The 21189-nt window shown below is 57.6% G+C and overlaps 2 protein-coding genes and 1 long non-coding RNA gene across 5 annotated transcripts; 2 read left to right on the plus strand and 1 right to left on the minus strand.

Annotated features, from left to right (window-relative positions):
* Positions 1 to 247: 247 nt before the first annotated feature.
* On the plus strand, positions 248 to 10643 carry LOC124523912 (uncharacterized). Its single transcript, XR_006965133.1, has 3 exons — positions 248 to 336; positions 5756 to 5841; positions 9096 to 10643. It is a non-coding gene; the product is annotated as an uncharacterized LOC124523912 (long non-coding RNA).
* GPR108 (G protein-coupled receptor 108) lies at positions 4161 to 10221 on the minus strand. Of its 2 annotated transcripts, XM_047095845.1 has the most exons (18): positions 10102 to 10221; positions 9230 to 9349; positions 8672 to 8722; positions 8389 to 8471; positions 7548 to 7672; positions 7362 to 7423; positions 7210 to 7278; positions 7009 to 7113; positions 6679 to 6812; positions 6486 to 6561; positions 5906 to 5979; positions 5708 to 5825; positions 5486 to 5616; positions 5329 to 5372; positions 4993 to 5042; positions 4740 to 4823; positions 4513 to 4637; positions 4161 to 4331 (listed from the first exon to the last, which is right to left on the minus strand). In XM_047095845.1, exons 1-18 carry the CDS (start codon positions 10219 to 10221, stop codon positions 4259 to 4261), a joined length of 1644 nt encoding a protein of 547 aa, XP_046951801.1. In that variant the 3' UTR covers positions 4161 to 4258. The 2 variants fall into 2 exon arrangements, with proteins under 2 accessions (XP_046951801.1, XP_046951802.1); XM_047095846.1 differs by lacking the exons at positions 8672 to 8722; positions 9230 to 9349; positions 10102 to 10221 and having other exon boundaries at positions 7210 to 7294.
* A 1692-nt stretch (positions 10644 to 12335) lies between the features above and the next one.
* TRIP10 (thyroid hormone receptor interactor 10) lies at positions 12336 to 21091 on the plus strand. 2 transcript variants are annotated; one of them, XM_047096930.1, is made up of 15 exons: positions 12336 to 12415; positions 13606 to 13721; positions 13807 to 13863; positions 14710 to 14857; positions 14939 to 15001; positions 15219 to 15323; positions 15445 to 15573; positions 16161 to 16307; positions 16419 to 16613; positions 17678 to 17845; positions 18139 to 18248; positions 20021 to 20153; positions 20383 to 20528; positions 20607 to 20728; positions 20848 to 21091. In XM_047096930.1, exons 1-15 carry the CDS (start codon positions 12392 to 12394, stop codon positions 20994 to 20996), a joined length of 1812 nt encoding a protein of 603 aa, XP_046952886.1. In that variant the 5' UTR covers positions 12336 to 12391; the 3' UTR covers positions 20997 to 21091. The 2 variants fall into 2 exon arrangements, with proteins under 2 accessions (XP_046952886.1, XP_046952885.1); XM_047096929.1 differs by lacking the exon at positions 17678 to 17845.
* The last annotated feature ends 98 nt before the right edge of the window (positions 21092 to 21189 follow it).

Genomic DNA, 21189 nt, shown 5'->3' on the forward strand with positions numbered 1-21189 from the left:
CACGCTGAGCCTCAGTTTCCCCCGTGAGATGAGGTTGTAATAGCACTCACGTCACAGTTGTCATTGCCATGAAAGGACATGACCCTGGACCAAGAGCTACTTGCATTAATAATCCCGCAAGATATGGCTGTATTTCCCTCCGTGATTGTATTGATTTACATACTTGCTGGCCTTGCAGGAAGTTGCTGGATTTCCCCACTGTCTCACCACGACAGCATGTTGGCAAAGCTTTGCGTTTTTGCCTCAGTGTCATTTGATGTGTGCCTGTTGGATTCCCAGCAAGGTTGTGCATCTGGGGGAAGGGGTGTGTGAAGTCCAGGGCACAGGAAGCAACAGGTATGTGGGTGGGGGATCCTGATCTCTGAAGGCCTGGTTTCCAAAGTCCCAAGGAAGGGGTTAATGGGGAACCCAGCTCTGATTTCCTGTAATCCATGTGCCTTTCCTGGCCTAGGCTGCATGCCTGGAGTTGGGGGAGGTGTGCAGACACAGAACAAACCTGGACCCTGTCTGCTTTGATTGCGTCACCCCTTCTTTGGGAGAGGGAGGGTGCAAGCACCTGCTTACTATCCAGAACTGAGATTCAACTTCTGAAACAGGGGTTGGGGTACCTCCTAGGATCCCCCAAATCTCAATTACTCCCATTTTCCTCCCCCACCCCATTTCCTGGTTGCATTATAGCCCTAAACATTCAGGGTTTCTGCTTTGACTGTCTTGGGAAGGTATTCCTGCTGGCCTGTGTCTCCCAGCAAGGCTTGGTTCTGGCTTTCTGAGAGCCTCAGTTAATCCATCTGAACAATGGGATTGATGATAGTTCCTGCTGTTTTGACAAAGGTGCTGAGATGCTTCAGAGCGCTGGGCTTGGAGGGAAGGTTCACGCCTATGGTGGTGGAGGTCTGCGGAGGGTCCTGGCCCCGACCTCCAGGAAGTGACCAGAGGGGTGAAGGCAGAAGCAGAGGTGGACCTGGGAGAAGGAAGGGATTCTTGGAAGCTTCATCCTGGGGAATGTGCATTTGTGCCCAGAAGTGTGGGAGAGGGATGGCAGGCAAGATAAGCCAGCAGGGGAGAGAGAGGAGGAGGCCTGGAGGATGGGATTCCATTTAGCTGGCTTGCCCTGCCCAACATTCCAGGTTGGACAGCCGGAGAGCCAGGCTGCCTGGGTTGAGGCTAAGTGGGGTCTCTGGAAGGCACTTAACCCTAACACAGTATTGGCTATGTGTCCCCGATTCCAGTTGAACTGGTGTCCTGAGTTTCGTCTGGCAACCCAGCTGGAGGAAGGAGAAGAAGGGGAAGGAAAGGGGAGGATTTCTGGGTGGGGGGAGCCCAGGCACCCCTCTCCCCCCCACCCCCTTGAGTGCAGCGATTTCCCTGCTGCACCCCCCACCCTCACCCTTGAGTCGGTGCCAGGCCTGGGATTGCCCCTCCCTTCCTGGCCCCCCACTTCCAGGATGGGGTCCTTGCTACACTGCTTTCTGAGATTTTCCCTCCAGGACCCATGGCCTGGGCACCTCCCCCACCATGCAGCCCAGGCCTCCCCTTCTCCCCCTACTCATTACTCATTAACTAGAAGGTAAACTTGGCCCGGCTGGATTTGATCTGCCCCATGGCTGCTTCCCCCGCTCCCCTGACTCAAGCTCAGGAGAGGCCTGAGCATCAGGGACCCCCACCCTGGAGGGTGCAGGGGCAGGCTGGACATTCACAGCCAATGAATGTCCCTCTGAGCATTGGGTGACAAGCCAGTGGCATGGGGCGGGCAGAGGCTCATCCTGGTGCCCCGCACGTGGTGAGGCCCCACTGCACATGGACTGTATGTTTATTGTTTCCAACACCTGCTTCTCTTCCTCACCTTGTTTCATTGACAGCCCTGCCCGTCCTCCAAGCTGTCCCCCATCGTCCTCCCTCTCCCCTGCACTCACTGTCCCAGTCCATCTGTCTGTTGTCTGCACCCCTGTGGTCTGTGGCCTCCCTGCTGCAGAATCACTCCTTTCAGCTCATCTACTCTACAGCAATGGGGGACTTTGTGCAAAAACACAGCTTTGTGACCCTGCAAAATTATGGTGTAGAATACGTGAATGCACGCTAGTGAGTTGGTCTCCATGAGACTCAGACGCAGCACTTTATTTCATGAAACTTGTTTCTTCTGCATCCCTGGTTTGCAGACCAAGAGACTGAGGGCTTTGAACACTTGCCCAAGATCCTCTAGGTGGGAGGAGCTGGGATTTGAACCCAGGCAGCTGGGGTCCAGGCTTCAGGCTCCTAAGCTGTAGGAGTCTCTGACTGCTGTTGTAACAAATGACCACACACTTGGTGGCTTAAAATAATACCTACGTATTATCTTACAGGGCTGGAGGGCTGAAGTCTGAAATCAAGGTGTGGGCAGGGCTGTGTTCCTTAGGGAGGCTCCAACGGGGGGAACTGGGAATCCACTTCCTGCCCTTTTGGGCTTCTAGAGCCCATTGCACCCCTTGGCTCGGGGCCAGCTAAACCTCACAGCACATCCCTTATACGTGTTTCCTTGTGGCTCTCCTTGTCTGACTGGGACCCTGATGCCTCCCTCTCATAAGGACCCTGGTGATGACATTGGGTCATCCAGGATCACCTCCTATCTCAGTCACATCTGCAAAGTGCCCTTTGCCGCTTCATGTGACATCCTCGCAGGTTCTGGGGATCAGGACGGGGACTTCTTTGGGAGCCTTGATTCTGCGCACCCCTGCACGCACATGGAGTAAAGCACCGACTTCGATGGTCACGTCCTTCCCTGCTGTAACCTTCTTGGCTCCCACAGGCATCAGCACGAAGTCCAACTGTCGTCTTGAGGCTTCTGCCAGCTGCTCCCCCACCCTCCCTGCCCCCCCTCTCGGCCTCAGCCAGCCCTGCAGGGGGACTGGCAGGCTATTCTGGGCTTCTCCGCTTGCTCACATAACTTGCTCAGTCTCCAATGCCTCCTCACTTCCTTGTCTGGCTGGGCTATTTATTCATCTGGGCCCCGTTATACTTGTTTCTGTTTGCAGGAAGCCTTGACCCCTGCCCGATTCTCTACCTGTCATCCCATGCCTGTGGCCCCCACTGAGAATTGTCTGCTGAGCTCCAAAAGGGGCTGTGGGCACTCTGGCTGAAAGGGGGTTTGGGACAGGGGAGACAATGACATCTCTGGAGCTGCCCACGTGGGTGCACAGGTGCAGTGCTAATCTGAGGTCCCTCTTCAAGGTTCAGGGCAGCCCACAAAAGGTTAGGCTGTGCTGAGCCACTCACACCATTATCACATGTGTGATACTCAGTGGCCTCATGGGGACCTCAGTTTACATGTTAGGACACAAGAGGCAAAACCACCTACCCAGGGGCACACAACAAAGGGCGCGGTGGGTTGGGGGAGGCCGGAGGTTTGGTCGCAGGGAGTCTAGGTGCCGAAGGGCAGTGTGGTCCGTGGTAAAGTGCAGCCCTGAAACCAGACTGCTAGTGTTTTGAGCCCCAAGTCTCTCAACTCGTCAGCTGTGTGACCCTGGGCAAGCTACTTAGCCTGTCTGTGTCTCACAGGCTTAATAGGAGTCAGGGTCAATGGAAGCCTTCGAAGAGGGTGTGGTGTTCAGCGTTAGCCACAGTTAGACACTTCAGTGCCCACTACTTGTGGGCCTACCAACCAGCAAGTTTTCCTGACCTCCAGCCTCTGTACACGCCGTCCTTCCCCTGCTTCTCTGATCACCTCCCCCCAGCTTCCCAGGCTGGGTCAGGGCCCTGTGATGGTCTCATCCTTATCCCTGCCTGGCCCCTTCCCCCAACCGTGAGCCCCTTGAGGGTCGAGCCTGGGTCACTGCTCTGTCCTCAGCACCGGGTTCAGGGCCTGACGTGTAGCAGTTGCTCGAATGACATTTACTGAATGTGGAGGGCAACGGAGACTGAAACCTCCCCCAACCCCCATGAATACAGGTTTCTCAACTGTAAGCACAACCTCCGTGTTAGACCTCAACACCCAGAAAAGCAAGAAACCAGGCTAGCAAAACAGATCGGTCATTATTGTGCAACTGCAAGCAGCAGATGGCTCCAGGGCGGGGACAGGATTGCCCAATACTTGGGGGAAGAGGGGGGCTCTCTTCTGAATGGGCTCTGGGGACTCAAGGCTCAGGGAGCTAGGCGCAGCATGCGCCCCGGGCGCCCTCCTCCTCCTGCTCCTGGCACTTTGGGAGCCCGCAGGAGTGAGGAATGTGTGTGTGGAGCGGGTGGGAGCAGGCGGGGGACGGAGGACTGGTCCCAGATGCCGGGATGATCACAATAGCTCCCGCCCGCTGGCTGTTTTGTTGACTTTGGACAGGCCTTCCCGGAACCCAGAATTGGTCATTCTAGAGGCAGATAACCAGGAGGCGGCTCAGGAGTTGAGGGGGACTAGGCCCCGCCCCCGATGGCCCTCAAATCCACTCCTAGAGCTCCCCGGCCCCACCCCCCGGGCGCTGGCCCCGCCCACCCTGCCTCCAGGACTCCTGTGCCCGTGCCCCCCACCAGCCCCTGAGGCCCAGGGCTCACAGTTGCTCCATTTGCACGTCCTCCTCGTCCTCCTGGGGCAGCTGCAGGTATGGGTTGTTGCCTGCAGGCTGGAACTTGTAGCCAGTGAGCACGAAGAAGGCCAGAGTGGAGCCTTCCACCAAGAGCTGCGGGGCAAGGGCAGGAGGAGTGTCAGGCACGCCCCCTGCACCCGCGCCCCCAAAGCTGTCTGGCCCACCCTCCCATCTGCCTATGGCCCCCGTGCGCACCTGGTACAGCCACTGCCACCGGAAGGGCACAGCCACCCGCAGCAAGATGGCGATGATCCTCGTGAAATAGACGTAACAGATGATCTGCCGGGACAGAGACAGAGGGCAGGGCGTTGGGGCTGAGTGATGGCTGGCTGATGGCAGACGGAGGGGTTAGAGTGGGCATGCCAATGGGCTGGTTGTAACCCCCGGAAAAAAAAAAAATCCCCCCCGAAGACCACAAAACTCCGCCGAGTGAGAATGGGGCTCCTACCATGACATAGTAATGCCGAAACAGCTTCAGCTTGGCCAGGTTCACTGCCACTGAGGGTGTACACAGAGAGGGGGGTTAGGGGAAGGAGGCTGGGGGCATGGGGAAAGGGAGAGGTGTGGAGGAGGTCTGGGGGCTGGGAGAACATCTTGGGGAGGGGCCAAGGGGCAGGAAACCTGGAGGGGGATGTCTGGGGTGGGGAGCGCTGGACGGGAAGCAAGGTAGAGAGGCAGGAAGGCAGTGGCGGCAGGGAGGGAAGGGACATCCAGGGAGCAGAAAGAGGGTCCTGGAGCGGGACAGGGGCTGGGGGCCCAGGAGGTCCTGGGACCAGGGCCTCACCCTTTCCATCAGTGCCCGATGCATCCTGGAGATGCCGGATAGACCTGGAATGGGACAGGGGACACAGGAAGCTGTCAGCACTACCTCTGGCCATGTTTGTGGTGGCCTGGGCAGGGGGTCCTCAGCCTCCAGCGGGGGTCACGTGTCGGATCCTCACCAGACCACAGGGAAGAGAATGGCGCCACAGCAGATGAGGTCCACCAGGAAGAGGGTCTCCTTCCAGAGCCTGTAGTCGCTGGCGCCCTCCTCACGGGACTCAATGACGATGTAGGCCACGTTGGCCAGGACCTGGGGGCGGTGTAGGCTGGGTAGGTGTGCCCCAAGGGCCAAGGTGTGCCTGGCCCCATCCCCACCCACCGGCCTGGGGCCTCCTGTGCACCTGCAGGGGAATCACGATCCCAAAGATTTTCTTTTCCTTGTCTGACAGGACGTACTTGACAAAGGCCCAGCCAGAGCCGATCAAGGCGATGGTGATGAAGAGGAGAGCGCCCTTCAGCCTGGGGAGTGTGTGTGGTAAGAGGGGGTGCCCGACCCTCCCCAGCCCACCCCCCAACCTGCCGCAGAGAAGGGCACTCACAGGTGTGTGATGTAGTGCATGACAGCGAGGCCTTCGAGGGGGTGACCCTGGCTGTTGATGAAGTAATAGTTGATCTGGAGGTGGACGGATGGACAGTCAGACAGATGGACGGATGGGTGGGTGGACAGTGACAACTGGGAGGCTAGCGATGGCTTAGGAACATGGACGATCACTGTTGCATGGTGGTCAGAAAGTGGACAGAGCTGACGGTTATGACCAGGATGGCAGGTGGACTCAGAAAAGGCCGTGACAACATAGGGGTGGACGGCTGGGATGACGGATGGGCAGTCACAGCCGTGACAAAGGCAGGGAAGTCACAGCTGGATGGACGGACAATGAGATAGTGAGACAATCAGGCAGGGGGAGAGTCAGAGCTGGGCCAGTGGACAGCCACAGCCAGACAGAAGGACAGGCAGACAGCTGGAGGCCACAGTGCAAAAATGGCTGGACATGTGGACAGTAGGACAAATGAACTCCCAAGCCCAGGGTCTGCACAGATTTGGGGAGTGGGCTGCTTGGGCTTCTTCCGGGACCCAGAGACCCCAGCCCACCCCCTTCTGCTCTGGGCCCAAGCTCTCACACTGTGGAAAAGGAGGGAGATGCTCTTGGTGAAAGCCAGGGCTGCCATCAGCCAATGAATCTTGAAGACGTTGTACCTGGTGGGGGGTGGGGAAGGTCACGGACAGAAGGAGGTGGAGGGCACTAGTTAGGGGCAGGGATGGGAGGGTATGAAGAGAGGAGGTGGGGGACCCCCCCCCCCAACCAGGCATTACGTGTTCCTGCAGAGAAGGGACACCCAGAAGATGCCAGCAGCCAGGAAGCAGGCAGACATGACCATATACAGCTTGAAAAGGGGAATTTCTGCCGCTGACAGGAAGCCCTCAGGGTTCTTCTCCCGGATCATGACCTGGGGAGGGGGCAGCGGTGGGGATGGCATACCAGCTCTGGACGTGCAGAGCCATGAGTGTGAGTCTCACTCTCCCACTCTCAAGCTCCCCCTCTCCGTGCCTCGGTCTTCCCATCTCCCAGGTGGGTACATAGGTCTACCGGTCCACAGCACGGCCTCAGGGAGGATGTGGCAAAGCCGCCCTGCATCTGCTCACCGTGATGTCAAACGGCTGCTCCTGGCCCGGCCTGGAGTTGTAACAGTTGTGGAAATTGAGGTTGTACTGGCCTTCCTCCGCCTGAGAGCCTATCACGACGTGGAACTGGGGGGTGGGGGGCAGACAGGGGGAGTGGAGGCCTCAGCCTGGGAGTCCCCACTCTGGGAGGAGGTGGGGCCGCAGGCGCTCACAGACACTCACGCTGAAGTTGTAGGAGTTGTTGAGATGCCCGAGACCCAGGATCAGTTCCTTGTCCTTCCCACCGGGGCCCTGAGGGGACAGAGTGCTGCATGGAGCATTAGCTGGCCCCCGGCCTGGGTCGCCATATGCCCCTGAAGAGACCTTCCCCGAACCTGCTGATCTCCCTGGGACACTGTGGGTTTCGACTTGGCCTTGTCAAGCGTAGTGGTGGCCCCTGTAGGGGACAAGTGAATGAGTTTAGAGATGGATGGACAAATGGACAGCAGAAAAACGGGAGGCGGCCCAGAACAGCCCTAGCCATCTACACTCTCCCCGCTCACATGGCCAGCCTCACTCACCGCTGTCCACATTAGGGGTGACTGTGTGCACTGGACTTGAGGGCCCTGGTTCAGAAGGTGCTTCGGGGAGGAGCCCAGGAGAGATGAACAGCTTCTTCTGCTCTCCATACTTCCTCACCTGGACCCTGGGGTGAGGGTGGGGACCGTGAGGGTGAGGCTGAAGGCTTGGGTCATGTGCATGACCGGTGCAGAGGAACTCAATGGCCCCTTGGGCCCTTGGGATCTCCTTTCTGAGGGCGGCACCAGGCTGAATCAGTGGTCACACAATTCCAGCACTGGCCACCACCCATCAAGCCGACTGCCACATCTATGAACTGCCTGCACCTGTGACTGTCACTTCCCGTGACAGTGACTTACTCATTCTACTTCAGCGCATTGTTTTAAATGAAAATGTGTCTACAGACAGGCTACATGGTATTGTGGGACTCTGGTGCCAGGCTGCCTGGGTCCAAATCCCAGTTCTTGGGCCTCAGTTTCCTCTTCTTTAGAATGGGGATAATAACAGTATAAAGAATCGATGAGTTCACACCTGTAAAAGCTTGCAGGATGCTGCCTGGCACACAGGAAGCATTCAACAAGCATTAACTATTGCTGTCAATTCTCACAACACTCCTCTGTGTCCGTGTCTTCTGCCCTGAGACCCCAACACTCTCTGGGTACCCTGCCCCTCTCCCTCCTTCCCGTAACCAGAAGGCTGGAAGGCAAAATTGAAAAGCATGTGGCTTTCTTCCTAAGAGCACGGAGGTTCTTTCCGGCTGGCTTCTCATTGCACCTGATCAGCTCACGTGGGTATCACACCCAGGGAAACACAAACGATGCAGCCCCTGGCCCATGAACTTACCGCAGATCCTTGGTGTTGATGAGGAAGAGAACCAGGAGGTTGCTACTGTTTTTCCAGAGAGGACAGTCGTGGGGGTCCCGGGTCTGGGGAGTGGGTAAGAGGGCACCTTGGTTACCAACTCCCACTAACCCACCCCCACCCTGCCTCCTCCCCGTGTACCCTGCAAGGGAGGGTCACTTCTTGCTCCCCTCTCTGGGAAAGAAGGAGGGCCTCTGGGCTCCAGATGTAAAGGACAGACATCCCAGGCCCTCCACACCCCCTCCCTACCTCCCCCTCCACTCACTGAGTAGGATCGAACACTGCCAGATCGAACCCGAGTCAGACTGAACCCCACCTGGCAGGTGGAAAGAAAAAGGGACAAAATGAGGGATTGCGCAGAGACCTCGCCAAGGCACCTCCTTTAGTAGCAATAGAAATGTAACCTCAAATTTACTGAACACCCACTATGTACTAGGTCCCACATTCACTCATGGAATTTTCCAACACACCATCCTGCCCCTGGCTTCTCATACTCTTTAAACTCCTAACCATCTCGAGCCACTCTACGTGCATGTCACTTCCCTAGGGAGACCCTCGCTGGTCCCCTGGACCTAGCCCATCCTGTTTTCACCCAATTAAAATGTTGATGTAATAATGCCCTCCCTCCACCAACCCAAGCTCAGGGTCTAGCATACATGGCAAGAGATTTTGTTTTTCCCATGTTACAGATGAGGAGCCTCAGAGGGGCCAATGCACTTGCCCAAGATCACACGGATGAGGGGCAGAGCTACAAACTGAGGACAGGGGGCTTGGAAACTTGTGCTCTTCGCCCTGCTCCAGCAAACTCCTCAAAGCCCCTCACCAGCGGGGCCTTCTCTTCTGTCTCCTGGAGGCCCAGACGCAGGAGGCTCAGGTCCACCTCCAGGGAGCCATTGGTGTAGAAGCCGAAGCTATTCAGCTGGATGTCTGCTCGCTTCTCCCCCTGCCGGAGACCAAGGAGGAAGAGGCAGCGGCAGCTCAGGCTTCTTTCCAACTCAGCCCCACGGCTCTGGCGCGAGGTCCCCCTAAGAGCTCGGCCCCCTCCTGGTACCCCTAGATTGAGGACAGGTCCAAAGAGTAATGGGAGAGGCTGAGAGGGCCTTCCCGGAGGCCATGTCCCCAGACCAATCCCCCGGGGAGGAACAGGGTAGCCCCACATCCTCCAGCCACCATTCTGAGAGTCCAGCAAAAGAAAGCCTGGGGCATTTGCGAGTCTCCGCACTTGGTGAACACCACCCCAAGAGCAGAGTTATTTATCTTGGTGCGCCGAGCTCTGACCTCCCAGTTTGTAGATTCCAAATGAGTCCCCAGGATCCCAGTGAGTGCCCAGAGAACCCAATCCTAGAAACCCCAGGGACTCCCCTGGGCGGCGCCAAAGGTGCCAGCGCCCCCAGAGCAATCTCAAGAATTTAGAGGACTAAGGGGCGGGCGGGAGGGGGTGGGGTGTTCCCTGGAGCTGAAGACCCACCCCCCCAACGGGCGGGGCACAGTCCTAACACTGCCAGCCAGGCTGCGCCACCAAAGGACTGAAGGGACTCCTCGGACGAGACCACTCCGGGCCTGGAGGCGGGGGGCGCCGGACCGCTCCATCCCACGTAAGACGAGGGGGAGGTAGGACGAGACCACTCCAAACCAGGGGCTTCTTCGAGACAACACTGCGCCCCCCGCCCCAGTCCGCCGCGCGGCGGGACTCACCGTCAGCGCCAGTCGGTGGATGCGCCCAGAACAGCCACCCAAGAGCAGCAGCAGAAGTAGCAGCTGCCCCCACTCCGGGGGGCTCCGGCGGGCGAGCCCCCTCCTCTCGCTCACTGCCATCTCTAGAGCCACCACCTCCCCTGATACCGCCTCTGACGCCCCCACCGCCAACGGGTGAGCCAATCGCCACGCGGTGAGGGCCGACCTTCCGGCATTTCCAGCCCGCCCAGCCAATCAGCGACTCTTTCCTAGAAAATCCGCATCCCCACCCCCGCACGACACCAAACAGACAACAACGGCTCCGAATGGGGTGCTGATAATGATTAACCCCCATCTCCGCTCTCACCAATCATTAGAAAGATTGTCCCGATGTGATTTGACAAACAGTCCACCTAACCAATTGTGATGGATCTGATATCCCGCCCTTGAAGCGGAACGCCTTCATCCACGCCCAACTGAACGTCTGTCCAGGACTACGTTACCCAGAATGCAGTGAGAGCAGACAGCGCAACAGGGCATTCAATAAACTACATATCCCAATATCCCCAAGGACGGACTTCCCCTTTTCACCCCGGGGAAGTGGCTCCTAGCCAGAGCACAGATTTTTGGTAAACACACGCATCTGCCGAGGCCTGTCCGGTTCTAATCTTCCTGATCCTAGGAGGCCTAAACCTAGCCCCAGGCTAAATCTTGGCCCTAGGATGACCTATGACCCTGGGCTGAATCCCAGCCTTAGGCGGAGCCTCCCTCCCTCGAGCGAGGCAACTAGAAACCCACGCACAGATGCCAGGCTGAACTTGTCAATGGACTGAACACCAACCCTCGGCTGAGTCCCCCTACCTGCAGCTGAGCCCCGACATCAGCCTGAAACCCAGACTTCCCCACTCCCTTCTGACCCTCAGCCTACACTGAGCCTTAATCTCTGGTTGAGCCCTCCACTTGGAGCACTGACCCCAGACTAGGCCTGACCTCTGGACCCTAGTTTGAGTCCCAGACCCCCTACTGGGTTGCTGACCCCTCGGCGAAGCTTCTGACCCCAGTCTGAGGTCCCATCCCAACTGTGGTGCCGACCTGGAATGAATCCCAATTCCAATTTGAATTTGAGACTCTAATACCAGGCTGAGCCACTGATTCATCTGGTCCCCCAGCCCCTGGAGCACAGCCCACTTCGCAACTTGAGGTTTTCTAGCTCAGAAGCCACCAGCAGGTGGGGCCAGGTCCCCACAGGGCCATCTGTGCCAGTGTGGGCTCCTGGGGCTATCCTCCTGGGCTCCCCGGTGTGTGTACTGGGAATCTGGGAGCTTAGAGCCTAACTTGTGCCTGGGGGCTCTGGGGCGTCTGTCACCTCTGTAGACACTAAGCACCAAAGGCTGGAGACAGGAGGGTGGGAGCTGCAGGATTCTCTCTCCTTTCATCCCAGTGCCTTAAAGAGATTAATGAGGTGCGAACAGACTTTTATGAAAGAGGTGACAGACTTCCAGCCCCCAGGGGCCCGAGTTTCTGGAGGGAGAGGTGGAGTCGGAACCAGGGTCAGTACAGACTAGGAAGCCTGATTGGGTCTTAATGGATGCGACTGGAAAATGGGCAGGTGGAAGCGCGAACTGGATGAGGGCCGAGGAAAGACCTGGGCCCGGTGCCCCAAGGACGGCCCGTCCTCAGTTTCCCGGCGCAGACTTCGGGAGGAGGGGGAAGGCAGGATGCGGTGGGGGCGCTAATGGACCGGGCCTTGGCGGAGACGCGTTCTGGGCCGGATCGAAGTCCTCCCATCCGCCCTGTGGCCGGAGAGAACCAGACCATTAGTGGGACGAGCAGAGATGTCTGGAGCCCGGCCGGCCCACAAGAGCGGGGTGACCTCAGGTTCTTCCACAGAAGGGGTGGGGGAAGGACCTGTCGGGTTGGGGTTTTAATGTCTTGGCCCTTTAAGGAATGGTTGGTTGAAGGAAAAGAGAAAAGAACAGCCCCAGGAAGGGCAGGGGTGGAGAGGATCAGAGGGGCCGGATTTGGAAAATGGGTGGGGGTCCTTTAAGGGGTCGGCCCAGTGGCATCGGGTGGCAACTTTCCTTTAAGAAGGGGCGGGGCGTCCGTTGGGCCCCGCCTCCTTGGGGGTCCCGCCTTCAGGGCGCAGTTCAGGGGCTCCGCGCAGATGGGGGCGTGGCAGGGCCCGCGGGGGCGGGGCCGAGCCTGGAGTGGGCGGGCCCTGGCGGGCGGGGCCGGGCGCGCCGCCCCGAGCTGAGTCTCCCGGCGGCGGGCGGCGGGGACCGGGCGCGGCGGCGGCTTCGGCGGGAGCAGCATGGATTGGGGCACCGAGTTGTGGGTGAGTCCGATCGGCCCTGCCCCACGTTCCTCTCTTTCTGGAGTCCAGACCCCCTCCCTCTTTGCTCCTGCAACACCTTAGCGGGGGCTCGGAGCTCTCCCCTTCAGCGACCCCTGGAGTCCCAGCTTTCCGCCCTCTCTCGGAGTTTCCCAGGGCGTTTCTGGACGCCCGGGGCGGAGGGCGACCGTGCAGGAGCGGAGTGGGGAAACTGAGCGCGGGGTTTGGAATGAGGAGGCCAGAAGTCCTAGGACAAGGCCGGGGCGGCCGGGCGAGGTCACCTATTTTGAGCACCCTGGCTGGGCCGGCGGCTTATCTTACGGCCCCTGGGTCCCTGCCCGCCGCCCGCCTGTCCCGCTCGGGCGGGGGAGGGGACCCTCTGGCCACTTTCAACCCCACGTGGGACCTAGAAGTTCTGACCGCCCTTCCGGCGCCGCCAATCAACACCTAGGGGCTTGGGACCCTCTGGGGAGGGAGGGGGCTACGAGGCCGAGCCTCGCCTCGCAGTCCCCTCCCCCAACCTGCCCCAGGCACAGGGAGGGGCTGCCCCCAGGCCACCTCTAATCTCTACTCTGGAAGCCCCAGAAATTCCCCCGTATCCTAACCCATACCTCTGACCCCTCCTTTTTATGGGGGCGGTGGCATCCCTGGGTTCCTGGGTGCAGCGGGATAGCTAGATTCCTTCCCCCACAACTCGGTGTGGCGTTTCTTTTGGAGGTGCAGTGGACTCAGTGGGGGAGACGGAGTCATATATCGGGAGGGTACCCCGGGAAGCTTGGCGAACCGGGGAACATGGGGCCTGTCCCCTGGACATTCTTGGGCCCCCCAAGCTGCAGGGAACCCTGCCCCTCTGGCCTGACTCACGCCGGGCCGGCCGGATTTTCCGGAATCTTGTAGGGGGGGGATTAGGGGAGCCAGGGCAGGGGGGAGTGGCTCTGCCCCATTCCACACCCCTCTTGGCGGTCAGGCGACGGGGACCCTGTAGTCCGGCTGGGGCCCCGCCCCTGTTCCCTGGCCCTTCCCGGGAAGGGGAGGGGGTTCCCGCCGGTTTCCTGCCTCCCCCCGCGCCGCGCCGGGGCGGGGCCGGGAAGCCACTCCTTCTCCGAGCCCAGAGCCTTCAGGCCTCTCCCGCGCCTGGTCGGCCGGCAGTGGGGTCCCAACGTCTCGTTCCGGATCCCCACACCTCCTTCCAGGATCAGTTTGAGGTGCTCGAGCGGCACACGCAGTGGGGGCTGGACCTGTTGGACAGATATGTGAAGTTCGTGAAAGAGCGGACCGAGGTGGAGCAGGCTTATGCAAAGCAACTGAGGTGAGACCTTACGGTGGACCCGCCCTGGGGCTTGGGGGAGCTGTTGGAGGGCCAGGGGCTCAGCCTTTCCGCCTCCCTCCGTTAGGAGCCTGGTGAAAAAATACCTGCCCAAGAGACCTGCCAAAGATGACCCGGAATCCAAGTAAGGACGGAGAGGGATTGCAGGGCCAGATTTGGGGGCCCCGGGGGTGTGGGTCTCACTTCCTCTCCCTCACTAGGCTACCCCAAGCAAGTCCCTTACTTCTTGCTTCAGATCCCACCTAGAGGGATGGGCATGGTTGCAACATCCAGGTTACCTGGGTCAGAATCCTAAATCCACTCTTTTCTAGCCCACCTGCTTTGGGCAACTGACTCAAGTTTTCCGTTTTATTCTCCTATTAAGTGAGAGAGAGGCTCTAACAGTTACTAAATGAGTGAGTCTGGGCAATTGACTTCTGTTTTATGCCTCTGTTCTCCTCACCTGTGACACGGGGATGATGATGGTGACCTTGTAGGGCGCATGCGAAGATTAACTGAGATAATGCATTGAAACGGTGCCTAGGCAATAGTAAGTGTCATAGGAGCGTTTCGCTTTACCCCAGGTCCCCAGGTCCAGAATCCAAAAAGCTCCAGAAATCAAGATTGTGTGGGTAACTTGTCTGGCAGCAACCTCTGACCTAAACTGACTTGATGTTGATCACGTCCTTGGTCTTTATCCCACTTAGTGTGAACATTAATGCCTCTGGCTGCAAAAATACTGTGTTTGATGCTGCTCCGACCCCACTGGGGTGATGCATAAAAGACATCAGCATTATATCCCCTTTCTAAACCTGAACAATTCTGAGTTCCAACATGTATCCCACTGAAGGGTTTGGGGTAAGGGATACGGACCAGAATTTAAGGTTGCTTACGGGAGGAATGTGTTGGGGCTTTTTTTCCCTTTTCTGTATGGAGGTGGGTCCGGGGGGGACCTGACTTTGGCTCGCTGCCCCCTCCCATCCTGCCCCAGGTTCAGCCAGCAACAGTCCTTCGTGCAGATTCTCCAGGAGGTGAATGACTTTGCGGGCCAGCGGGAGCTGGTGGCCGAGAACCTCAGCGTCCGCGTGTGTCTTGAGCTGGCCAAGTACTCACAAGAGATGAAACACGAGAGGAAGATGGTGAGCGATTCCCCCTCCCTGGGTCTTCTCAGGGGCCGCTTACTGCAACCTAGGTGAGCCTAACCGCTTCTGTTGGCACAGCACTTTCAGGAAGGCCGTCGGGCCCAGCAGCAGCTGGAAAGTGGCTTCAAACAGCTGGAGAATGTGAGTCTGTGGGTGTGGAGAAGGGTGGCTCTGTCCCCGAGGGCCAGGGGAGGGTTACTGATCCATGGAGCTGTCTGCGTTGTCTGGCCTGCAGCCCCTCTCCCCTGGGGGCTTCTGCCGTGCCCCTTATCCCCCGTTTGCTGGGTCACTTTCCGCCAGTCCCTGAAACCTTGCTGCCTCAACCTACTACCTCCTTCTGGTTCTGCCCCCAACACAGAGTAAGCGCAAATTTGAGCGTGACTGTCGAGAGGCTGAAAAGGCAGCCCAGACTGCTGAGCGACTCGATCAGGATATCAACGCCACCAAGGCTGATGTGGAGAAGGTACTTGCAGGGTCTGGGACGGGCTTGGTGAGGGGAGATGGGGGCGGGAGGCGGGGGGGGGGGGTGTCTGGCCGGGACGCGGCCAGGACCTGGCAGCAACTTCTACCTCCATGCTCCTCAGGCCAAACAACAAGCCCACCTTCGAAGTCACATGGCAGAAGAAAGCAAAAATGAGTACGCGGCCCAACTACAGCGCTTCAACCGCGACCAGGCCCACTTCTATTTTTCCCAGATGCCCCAGATATTCGACGTGAGTGTCCCAGGCCCCCAGCCCCATCCTCCTGAAAACCCCCCCAGAGTGAATCGACTCTTACACACGTGTCGGAACCTCAGCAGCAATGTCCCGATCTCTCAGCTGAAAAGCGGTTAGAAAAACAACCAGGGTCCGCGAGCTCTGTCTTTACTCAAGCCGTTCTTTCTGCCAGGGACGTCTTCCTTTTCCTTTTGGAACGCTCTGTCCGTTCTTCTAAGCTCCAGCTCTAACCTGCCCTCTGAAAGGTCTCGCATTTCCCCTCTTCTTCTTCAGCCTTCTGGTCTACTCTTTGTCCCAACCCTGGGACTGGCAGTGTCTGTGCGAGGTCTGCTTTTTGAGCACGGTCACCCACTTTGAGAAGCCTTTCCTGACTCCCCTGGCAAGGCGGGAGCTCCTCAAAGTCCTCTCTGAAATCTCCCCTGTCCCATGTCTCCTCCCATGACCACCCTGGGGTGGGGTCTGTTTGATTCTGTGTCTCCCCCACCAGACGGCTCGGGGCTGGGCCAGGGTGGAGCCCCGTCACGATTGTGAGCTGGATCGCTGCTGCTGGCCCCTCGTTAGTGCCCCTGTCTCTGTCCCCGCAGAAGCTTCAGGACATGGATGAGCGTCGGGCCACCCACCTGGGGGCTGGGTATGGGCTCCTGTCAGAGGCCGAGCTGCAGGTGGTACCCATCATTGCCAAGTGTCTAGAGGGCATGAAGGTGGCTGCGGATGCCGTAGATGCCAAGAATGTGGGTGTCTGGTCCCGGGCGAGGGGGCTGACAGGTGGGCAGTAGGAGGACCCCAAAGGCTGAGCATCTCGTCTTGCCCCTGACTGCCCCCCCCCCCACCGCCCCCCACAGGACTCCCAGGTCCTAATCGAGCTGCACAAGTCAGGCTTCGCCCGCCCGGGTGACGTGGAATTCGAAGACTTCAGCCAGCCCATGAACCGCGTGCCCTCGGACAGCAGCCTGGGCACCCCCTCTGATGGACGGCCTGAGCTCCGAGGCCCGGGCCGTAGTCGTGCCAAGCGCTGGCCCTTCAGCAAGAAGAACAAGGTGGGGGCCGGGGCCCTTGGGACGGGGAATGTGAGTAGGGACAGGGGGGCCCCCACTGAGTCAGCCCCAGCCGCCAGGACGCTGAGTCCCAGGCAGGAATTTTCCTCTTGGCTGCTGGCCCGGGCTGGAGGGAAGGGAGGCGGCCGGGTGATTGGCCTGGGAGTCCCCCAAGGCTGAGTGGGGTGCAGGGAGGGGGCCTGTGGTGTCTGTGTGCTGCTTCTCAGGATGCTAGGAGAAGACCTGCTTCTGGGGTTCAGGGCTGGATGAGGGCTCGAGACACTGGCCCTGGGGACTCCCCTGGAGTCTCTCCATCCTGGCAATGTGACTCCAGGCCTGTGACCCTCAGGCTGTTTTTTCTTGGGGTTTTTGGCTTTTAATATCAAGCACATACCTGGACACTCCTGTTTTATAACTTAGACACCCCCCACCACGGTTATATCTTCAGACACCGTCCCCCGGCCCCACGGTTATATCTCATGACCCCTGTTTTATACTTTTGATCCCTCTTGACATATAATTTGATACCCCTTTTCAATTTGTACATGAGACTCTCCCAGCTTAAACCCCACCTGTAACCCTTCTGATCCATCGTGACTTCTATCCTTCTCTTAGCTTGCCTTTGACCTCTGTGGCCACGTACCTGTCTGAGACCTTGATTCCTGCATGCATCTCCCTCTACCTTCTAGACTGTGAGCCCAGAAAGCTGGGTGCACGGAAACCTGGGCCTCCCTGCCTCCCACCCCCCGGCCCCATTCTTAGGTACTGGATATGGGATTCAACGGTGGTGCAACATAGGGGGTTAGGGAGGGGTCCAGCCTTCTGGCTCACAGTCTAATGTCCTCCCCACCACATCCCAGATTTTTATGTTGCTCTTTGCATGCATTTTCTGTGTGTGATTGTGCATCTTGAGTTCTGGTTTTCTTACCGTTTTTTGTTTTTTTTTTTTTCTTTTCTTTTCTCCATTTTGTTTTTTCTCTTTTCTTTATTACGTCCATCGTCCATCCTCCTTCTCTACATCCTCCCACCCCTCCTGACCCAATCCCCTCCCCTGCCCCCGCCGGTAGCCACGCCCTCCACCCTTCTCCCCCCTGGGGGGCCCCCTGCCCTCGGCATTGCCTAATGGACCCCCATCCCCCCGCTCCGGCCTCGACCCCTTGGCCATACTGAGTGAGATCAGTAAGTCGGTCAAACCGCGGCTAGCATCCTTCCGCAGCCTTCGAGGCAGCCGTGGGGTAAGTGAGGCCTCGGGGGAGGAGGAGGAGGAGGAGGAGGAGGGGGCGGCCCCAGCCCGCCCAGCAGCTGGGTGGCCCAGCAGCTGGGTGGCGGGACCCTGGGCTCGCTTCCTGCCGCCGGCTGGGCCCGCTCCTCCGGTTGCCAGACCCGGACCTGCTTTGCTCTGTGCATGGCCTTGCCCCCCAAGAACCTTGGGTGGGGAGGAAGGTGGACTTGGTGTGTCTTAGCAATGTAGAAGAGCCTGGAAGCTTAGCATTCCTGATCCCAAACGCGGTGTCTTCCTACCTTGCAGACAGTGGTGACAGAGGATTTCAGCCACTTGCCCCCAGAGCAGCAAAGAAAGCGACTTCAGCAACAGCTTGAAGAACGGAGCCGTGAACTACAGAAGGAGGTTGACCAGAGGTAAGGTTGGGGGCAGGCAGGCAATGACCGAAATACAATAATAAGTGAACTGTACCGGAGTGGTGTTCGAAGATCTTGCCAATAAACCCCAGGCCTCGGTGGTTTTATAGGTGATTCCTACCACACTGAAAAGGAAAGCGTTACTTCCCCTCTTAAGTCATTCCAGCAAACAGAAAAAGTGAAAGCTGCCAGCTCCTTTAGGAGGCTGGTGGAATCCATTCCCATATCGGTTAGCAAGAATTCAAGGAATTGAAATTTCACTTATGATCTTAGACGCAGAATCCCAGCCAAACAAATCCAATGATGTATTTTAAAAATGATGTATCATGTGATGGCAATGATTGCACACAGCGTGGATGTAATTTAATGCGACGGAACTGGACTGGATGCTTCAAAATGGTTCCAATGGGGAATTTTGTGTTCTGTGTATTTTACCATAATGGAAAAAAAAAATTTTTTTTTTGAAGTGTTATTAAAGAGAGAGAGAGAAACTACGTGCGAGTTCACGAGCAGGGAAGGGGCGGAGAGAATTCCAAGCAGGCTCCAGGCTGTCAGCGCAGAGCCCAACGTGGGGCGTGAATTCACAATCCGTGAGATCATGACCCGAGCCGAAGTAGGACGCTTAGCCAGCTGAACCACCCAGGCGCCCAAAAAAATGGACCTTCTTAAAAGACGAGTCATAATCAATTGGGTGTTATCCCAGTAATGCAAAGATGGTTCAATATAAAAACGTCTATTAGTCTCATTTACTACATTAATTGGCTAAAAGAAAAAAAAACCATATGGTCACCTATTTAATACTTCAAACGCTTGAAATATTAACAATAGAAAATCTGCCAGATTGAAAAAAAGAAAATCTTTGCTCACTTCTTCCAAGCAACAAGATTCTCTTCCCAGTCCCCTTACATAATAGGAATGACGTTTGCCACTGTGGACAGGCGGCCAAATTCTGTTTTGCCGTTTGCACAGAGCCTCTTGTACAGAAACTTTGATTGGTGTAGGGTTCCATATGGAACTTTGTCGTCCCTGGGTTTTTATGGTAGAGGGGTTAAGGGGGCAGCTTTGGAGCCAAGACAGACCGGCCTTGAATTCCAGCTGGCCCACCTCTCTGTGCCTCAGTGTTCTCATCTGTAACATGGATCCCATATTAGGACCGGGGAGAAGTTGAAACCAGGATTGCCATACTCCAGAGCTCTATGCTTGTTACTACTACTGCCTGTGTATGTAGTCCTGGAGGAGACAGGGACCGGAGGGAGGCTAATGATAACGTAGTTAGCACGTATGGAGTGCTTACCCTATGCCATACCCCGTCTCAAACCCTTTACGTAGATCCACTGGAATTCCCACGTTTTCCTGAGACTGCGCAGAGGCAGGACCCTGATTAGGGCTTGTTTAGGGCTATTATTTCAGATGCCTGGAACGGCGCCTGGTATGTGATAGGTACTCAGTATGTATTTGGATAAATAAAGGCACTCTTATAGCCTTGAGCTCCCATGAGCTGTACGTATCGTCATCCCCAGTGTTCCATATTTGCATCCTGAGACAGAGGTTCAGTAACCTAGTCCAGACTCGCTAGGATATGTGCCCAGACTGGGATTCAAACCCAGGCAGTGAAGCAGTAACGTTTGAGATTTAACCACTGTCTTGTCTTGCTATTTGTTCCTTGAAGCAAAGCACATGTTTTGTTTCTGGTGGTTTTTTTTGTTTTTTTTTTTTTTTTGCTTGTTGAGTCCCATGGGACTGTTGTTTCCGACCTGTCTGTGTCATCCTAGAGAAGCCCTGAAGAAAATGAAGGATGTATATGAGAAGACACCCCAGATGGGGGACCCTGCCAGCTTGGAGCCCCGGATCACGGAAACCCTGAACAACATCGAGCGGCTCAAATTGGAAGTGCAGAAGTATGAGGTCAGGGAAGACCCTGGGGAGGGGTGGGGGCCAGCGGGCCTGGCTGAGTCACTTCCTGGGGTTGGGGGGGGGGGGACAGGGAGGTGTTGGTGGGAGGGGGGGTGCTCCAGCTGTGTCTCATCACAGCCTTGGGTGTGCATGGGTGATCTCAGGGAACCTCCAGGCCCGGAGTGGGCCGACCCCGGAGGAGCCCTGCCCTGGGATTGACTTCGTGGCTCCCTCCTCTCAGGCTTGGCTGGCAGAGGCAGAGAGCCGAGTCCTGAGCAATCGGGGAGACAGCTTGGGCCGCCACACCCGGCCTCCAGACCCCCCAGCCAGCGCCCCACCAGACAGCAGCAACAGCAACAACAGTAGATCACAGGATAACAAGGAGAGGTGAGCGGGGGGGACAGAGTGGGTCTGCCCCCAGGACCCAGGAGGCCCATCCTTACCCGCTTCGCTGTCCCCAACCAGCTCTGAAGAGCCCCTCTCAGAGGAGGGTCAGGATGCCCCCATCTACACGGAATTTGATGAGGATTTTGAGGAGGAACCAGCATCCCCCATAGGTCACTGTGTGGCCATCTACCACTTTGAAGGTGAGGACAGCTTGTGTGTCGCAGCTGATGGGGTGGGTTGGGCAGGGGGTGGTGTTGTTGGCTCGGTTCTGTTTCAAAGCACGTGAAGCACATCCGAGCCCACTGCTACTCCATGACAGGGTCCAGTGAGGGCACCATCTCCATGGCCGAGGGTGAAGACCTCAGTCTCATGGAGGAGGACAAAGGCGACGGCTGGACCCGGGTCAGGCGGAAACAGGGAGGTGAGGGCTACGTGCCCACCTCCTACCTCCGCGTCACGCTCAACTGAACCCTGCCACAGGCGGGAAGAAGGGGGCTGTTGGCTGCTGCTTCTGGGCCACGGGGCGCCCCAGGACCTACGCACTTTATTTCTGCCCCCGTGGCTTCAGCTGAGACCCGTGTAACCTGCTGCCCCACCCCCCACCCCTTCCGAACGGACCCGCTGTGCCTTCCACTGTTGATGTACATACTCGTGTTTCAGA

The sequence above is a fragment of the Lynx rufus genome, unplaced genomic scaffold, assembly GCF_022079265.1.
Source record: "Lynx rufus isolate CCGP_SWC_20201006 ecotype Redwood Valley unplaced genomic scaffold, mLynRuf1.p SCAF_4, whole genome shotgun sequence".
NCBI classification, from domain to species: Eukaryota; Metazoa; Chordata; class Mammalia; order Carnivora; family Felidae; genus Lynx; species Lynx rufus.

Excerpts from the sequence above, each read along its gene's own strand:
- TRIP10 (XM_047096930.1), top strand. The coding sequence starts at position 12,392 with ATGGATTGGGGCACCGAGTTGTGG. Across the intron at positions 13,864-14,709 it reads AAAGATGACCCGGAATCCAA|GTTCAGCCAGCAACAGTCCT; the intron begins GTAAGGACGGAG and ends ATCCTGCCCCAG. Across the intron at positions 14,858-14,938 it reads TGAAACACGAGAGGAAGATG|CACTTTCAGGAAGGCCGTCG; the intron begins GTGAGCGATTCC and ends CTGTTGGCACAG.
- GPR108 (XM_047095845.1), bottom strand. The coding sequence starts at position 10,221 with ATGGCAGTGAGCGAGAGGAGGGGGCTCGCCCGCCGGAGCCCCCCGGAG. Across the intron at positions 7,114-7,209 it reads ACAACTCCTACAACTTCAGC|TTCCACGTCGTGATAGGCTC; the intron begins GTGAGTGTCTGT and ends CCCACCCCCCAG. Across the intron at positions 6,813-7,008 it reads AGCAGCCGTTTGACATCACG|GTCATGATCCGGGAGAAGAA; the intron begins GTGAGCAGATGC and ends CCCCCTCCCCAG.